Genomic DNA, 5944 nt, shown 5'->3' with positions numbered 1-5944 from the left:
TTTACGCGTGGAATCTTCAATTTTATTGAAACGAAATTTATATATTTATAAACTACGTAAAAAGTACTATAAGTCACAATAATTGACAATTCAAAATATTTAAAAGATGTATGAAAAATTTACAGTCAAAGATAGACTTAATTACTTGAATCTCGAAATCTGAAAAGTTCATATAAATTGGGACGGAGGGAATAAATAATATGATAATTATAGCTTATTTCAAGGGTATATAAGTAATTTAATACTACAAAACAACTTTATTTGTTTCTTGGCTTTTTCTTTCATGAGGAACCTAGCTACTTTGGCTTCTCAACCTTTTTCTATATAATCATTCACTTGGCTTCTATTTTTTCCCCCCTTTCTTCCTTTCCCCCCTATTCCCAAAATACTTCCCTGTTAAGCATCTTCTTGATATTTATTTTTTTAGAAAAAAATATAATATGGAGAAGAAAATGGCTAATTTTCCTAGTAGAGATATGAAGAAAAGTCCATCTTTATTGGCTTTGGAAGAGTTTGTTAATCATAACAAATTATTTTATGGAGAAGATGCAAAAATTGGTGATGTTTTTGGAGGAAATGATCATCAACAAAATATCAATAATAATAATAACAATAATATTAATCATCATGATCATAACAACAATAATGGTCATCATCATGCTCAACTTTTTGATGATATTTGTTCTATTGCTCCCTCATTTACTATGAGTAATCAGGTTAGCATACTTTTCCGCTTTTGAACTTCCTGTATGATTCTCTTTATAATCACACTGTTCAAGTCAGTTTACGCATACCTTAATTAATTTTATAGATATATGTTATCTTCCACCAACACAACTCCTGGTTGGTTCTTGAATATGTGTTTTGTATAAGGGAGTGTGCGTTTATTTTCCTTTCATGTCTTTTTATTAGTTATGTAATGAAATTTATACGATCAATGTACTTTAACGTGTTATACTCGATTTTGAGATATTTGTTTGAAAGATTACTTGGAAAATTATAAAATCAATTGGAAAAGAATATTTCTTTGATATGGTGTTAAAGAATCAATATATTAGAACCACAAAAAATAAAATAAAGAGGAGAAATGAATTGAATTGAAATGAAGAAAAAAAAAGAAATGAATTTAATGTTGAAGAATAAATGAAGAGGGTGGGTTGATATTTAAAGAGAAAGATGCTACAAAGATTTTTGGAATCTAATTGGGTGAAATAAAGTACCATTGGTGATTTAATTTATTTTTTATTTAATTATTATATTATGATATGTCCTAGCAACTTTATAATGTTTACAAATAGTATTAAATACAAAAGGGTGGCCAATCTTTAGTTGGGACGTGACTATTTATTATTGGTAGTATATACAAGTGATAAGTGACAATAAAAAAATCATATATTTCAAATAATTTTATTTTTTTTAGTGTAAAAATATAGAATTTTTTTTGAGGAAAATAATATTTAGGAGAAATAATGTTTAATTTTTTTATTTTTTTAAAAAAAGATGGGAATTAAGGACAAATCATGTAGTTACTGTATGAATTCTTCTCTTTTAATTACGTTTGAGATAGAGAAAGGAAGATTTAATCAAATTAGAAGTAATTTTATAATTCGTTGAATATGAACTCATGTATATATTTATTTGAGTTGATTGTCTTTTGTACTCTATCTCTCTATTTTTACGAGATAAAAATAAAGTTTGTGTGTACTCTACTCTTCTTATTGTCTTACTTGTGAAATTACACTGTATATGAACTCGTAAAATTATTATTTAAAATTATGATATTTTAATTAATAGATAGTACAAATAAGGAGATTATAAGATTCTTTTTTCTTTTTACATAATTAATAGATTTTCAAATATTTTTAAGTCCCTTTTATTTTGAAGATACGTTTTCAAATTGATTCCTTTCATGACTATAGTCTATATTCATGGTGCTTAACTATACATAATTTGGAATCTCACTTTTTAATGAATAAATTAAGTAATCAAAATAATATTTCAGAGTTTTTTTTTTAAGTACTATAAATTATAAAGTGAGTTTAATTAAATACTGAATTTTCATGTTACTGTGAATGGTCGGTTAGCTATGTAACTTTCAGAGGAATATAATCATACTATATATAATATAACAAAAACTTGAGTTTAAACAAGTGATTGTATCGTTAGTCGTGTTAGTTGAACAAATGATTTTTTGAATAGAGATTTTTTATCGTACAAAATTTTCTTAATGCAATTTATCTCTTTTACGTAATTTGTAAGATTATTATACTGAAATAGAATTTACCTTGTGCGTTTTTAAGTAATTATTTTTTTGAAAAGAAATTAGTTTTTCCTTTTCTACTTTTGTTTTTTTAGTGGAGAGTTGATTGATTTATGCCTTTGATTAGGTTCTATTGACAATTTGTGCTTTTTGAAATTGTCTTACTTCTTTGTATTATATAAAAAAATTAGGTATAGATTGAGAATGACAGGATAAAAAAAATTAATCAGAAAAAAAGAAAAAGATAATAATTATATATTCCAATGTCTCTTTCATACCACACACAAGTATAAAATAATAATTAAATAAATAGAATATACTTTTAAAGCATAGTTTGAGAGTAGTTCCCTAGGGACATCTTTAGAAGATCTTCTTTTTTAATTGGGGGTGTTGGGAGGACGAGGGGGGTGGGTGGGGTTTATAATTTGGAGTAATTTTGAATTTCCGGTCATAAGTTGGCTCCGCTCCTGATCTGGTATATATATAACCAAGAAATTGACAAGATTTAGTGGCGCACGAGTCTTTACCATTTTTTAGTTGAATAGTACGTTCTCAACAGTAACCCAAATTCGAATATGTAACATACCATATTAGATCGAATTTATTATTTATATTTTTTTCAATTGGTATACTAAATTATACGTATATTATTTATTGATTGCTATTTTTTTTTAAAAATTTAAGCGATTGCTTGAACACCTATTTAGATTATTTCTTTTACAAGAGATAGAAGAGACAAGATATGATATTTAGTTGAATAGTAAAATAGCCATTCAAGCTCTAAAAAGTCACATTTACTTTAATTTTTTGAAATATACCTTCCTTGATGATGCAACATAACCAATAATAGTTTTTTAAAAATATTGTAGTGATAATAATACCAAAGATTTATTTTCTGCTTCTTTGAATAGTTCAATTTTTTCTTTACAGACTATTATTTTGATTTCTGTTTCAAAAATAGATCTTTATTTATCAAACTGAATATAGACGTGCACAAATTTATAAATAAGAGATATTATACTAGTATTTGAAGGTCCTAAATTATTAACAGATTCTCTAGACACATCAAAATTTCGTTCCAAAGTCACTCCCCCTAGTCATTTCACTTTATATTTTATATTTTTTCAAAGGAAAATACTAACAATAATTTTTGCTAGTTAGTAGAACTATTTTTTTATTTATTACTACCATCTATTTTATTTTTTTGCATACTTACTTATTTATTTATTTTGCAATGACAGGATATATTAAGTGATTTCTCAAATTGTGCATTGACAGAAAGGCCCCTTTGGTCTCCAAATATTACTCCCAAGCAGTCCAGCATTTCTGTAACTGGGGATTCACAATCTTCAATATGTGGTATATATTTACTAATTCACTCTAAAGAAAATTATATTTGGTAGGACGAAAGTTATTTTTAAAAAGTAATTAAATTACGAAGAAGTCATTTTTGTATATATATACCAAAAATATTTATGAAGGATAAAAAGTTCATATAAAAAAGTGAATAGTAATTAATATTACCAATTTGGAAGAATATTTTTTAAAAATAACTTTCATCGTATCAAATCACCCACTTAATTATTTCATTTATTGATAGAAAAAATCTTGAATATGAATTTATATAAATTAATTTTCAGCTGGAAGTCCAACACCAACTATTATTATGCCCAAAATGAGAGACAATCAAGCTATGGGAGCCACTAGTGGGTCCTACCAGTCTGATGATGATGACCTGGAGGGTGATGTGGACCCGTGCGAAGAAAGCACGGACCCTTCGGATATTAAACGTATCAGAAGGTAAGACTCGTTCGATAAATTCACTTAAAAAAATATATAACAAAATTTTGAACTTGAGACTCCTCATTTAGAGATTATCATTCAATTAACGATTCAATATATAATTATTATATAATAATTGTCAGGCAAGCCTCTAATAGGGAGTCGGCACGGCGTTCAAGAAGAAGAAAACAAGCTCATTTAGCAGATCTTGAAAGTCAGGTATATATTTAAATTATATAATCTTATTATTATTCCATTGGAAAAAAATAAAAATAATATATATTTTCACGAAATGAAAGAAAGATAAATAGGTTGATTTAATGTTTGATTATATAATTTTTATATTTTAGCTCTGTATCAAGAGAAATATAAATATTTATTATATAGGAGTACATTAATAATATTTTATTTTATTTTTGTTTCCTCAGGTTGATCAATTTAGAGGTGAAAATGAAACATTGTTTAAGCAATTAGCAGATGCTACACAACAATATAAAGATTCTTTGACAAATAATAGAGTGCTCAAGTCAAATGTGGAAGAATTAAGAGCCAAAGTATTTTTCCTTTTTCTCTTACACTTAATTTAATTTACAATTGAATGTTTTTTTTAATGATTTTGTTAAAAGTAGAGGTTTAAATTTAGTCAGTGAAAATATAACATGTCTAATCTGTTTAAGTTTGGATTAGTTTGGATGGGTATATATCATTTGCGAGTTAATTTGATATAATTTGAAGTTGATTCACCTAAAAGGTTAAACCAATTTGGACGGTCAATATAACTCAAATTGAACAGGGTATTAAAATTTAATTAGAATATCTTTTAATTTTTTTTTATTTTTTTTGGATTTGATTGATTAAACATAGTCATATTAAATTTTTATTTCAATTGACTTATTTGACGCTTGTAGAAGTGTTGAAATAATTTTGACCAGACACTTTTTGGCCATGATTCACTTATTTGACACATGTGCCGTCGGAAATGTTCTTTTTTATTTCATAAATAGTCATAGTATATGGAACTTCATGACAATTTTGAGGAATTTTACTTATGAAATTTGAAATTTCATGACTATCGTTATTTTTAATCACGAAAATCGAAAAATGGTAATAGTTATGAATTTTATTCATTTTTTTCTCAAAATTAATTTTTTTTTTGCATGCAATTATACAGGTGAAATTGGCTGAGGTTAGGGCAGCTAGAGGTACAGTATCCTCAAGTTTAAGCCATCTTTTCCTAAATTACTTGACCCCTCCTCAATCTCTTGTTACCAATAATAATAATAATAATAATATTACTATGTGTCGTCTCGATAATGTCTCTCCGACCATCAACGTCCCCGGAGAAGACTCGTGGGGTGGAATTTCCGGTCAGAATCCGATGATCGGAGTCGAAAATATTAATGCATTCGATAGAAATCTCAATAATGGAGCTATGAGTGATAATGCTAGCTGCATTTCAGAAGTGTGGTCCTTCAAATAGTATGTTCATTTTATTTAAAAGTGAATTATGGATTTTAATTAATTACTTATATTAATATTATTATTATTGTGGTATTTATGTATGATTATAGACAATATATTTGTTGTATGTGAGATTTATCATAGTTGTATGTAACTATTTAAGGACTTTTATATGTTTGAGTTTGTTAACACTATGAACTTTAATATAATGTATTGTTATTTGATCTAAGAAAAAGTATGGTTTTTATCCATCGATTAATGTATATTGTGTTGTTATTTAATTTTTAGTTCTTTTTAGTATATATGTGTTATAGTCTAGAGGTGTTAGATGGACATACTAAATTATATTTCATCATACTTGCGTCAATTTCTCTCTATCTCCATTTGTATCATGTTGTTGTCGCTATTAAAAACTAGAATTGTTTCATGTATAAATATACA

At 26.4% G+C, this 5944-nt stretch overlaps 1 protein-coding gene across 1 annotated transcript; it reads left to right on the top strand.

Annotated features, from left to right (window-relative positions):
* Positions 1–374: 374 nt before the first annotated feature.
* Positions 375–5738, top strand: LOC125814672 (bZIP transcription factor RISBZ4). Its single transcript, XM_049494143.1, has 6 exons — positions 375–716; positions 3502–3619; positions 3901–4060; positions 4186–4261; positions 4471–4596; positions 5214–5738. Exons 1-6 carry the CDS (start codon positions 441–443, stop codon positions 5520–5522), a joined length of 1065 nt encoding a protein of 354 aa, XP_049350100.1. The 5' UTR covers positions 375–440; the 3' UTR covers positions 5523–5738.
* The last annotated feature ends 206 nt before the right edge of the window (positions 5739–5944 follow it).

This window comes from Solanum verrucosum, unplaced genomic scaffold, assembly GCF_900185275.1.
Source record: "Solanum verrucosum unplaced genomic scaffold, falcon-dt-bn FXZP01000268.1, whole genome shotgun sequence".
In the NCBI taxonomy this organism is placed as follows: Eukaryota; Viridiplantae; Streptophyta; class Magnoliopsida; order Solanales; family Solanaceae; genus Solanum; species Solanum verrucosum.
Note: the sequence above shows the minus strand (reverse complement) of the source record. Positions and strands in the feature narration are given on the sequence as shown.

Bases quoted from the DNA above. Each gene is read 5' to 3' on its own strand.
- LOC125814672 (XM_049494143.1), top strand. From the start codon at position 441: ATGGAGAAGAAAATGGCTAATTTTCCTAGTAGAGATATGAAGAAAAGT. The intron at 4,262-4,470 runs GTATATATTTAA...TTGTTTCCTCAG, and splicing joins TAGCAGATCTTGAAAGTCAG to GTTGATCAATTTAGAGGTGA. The intron at 4,597-5,213 runs GTATTTTTCCTT...GCAATTATACAG, and splicing joins TGGAAGAATTAAGAGCCAAA to GTGAAATTGGCTGAGGTTAG.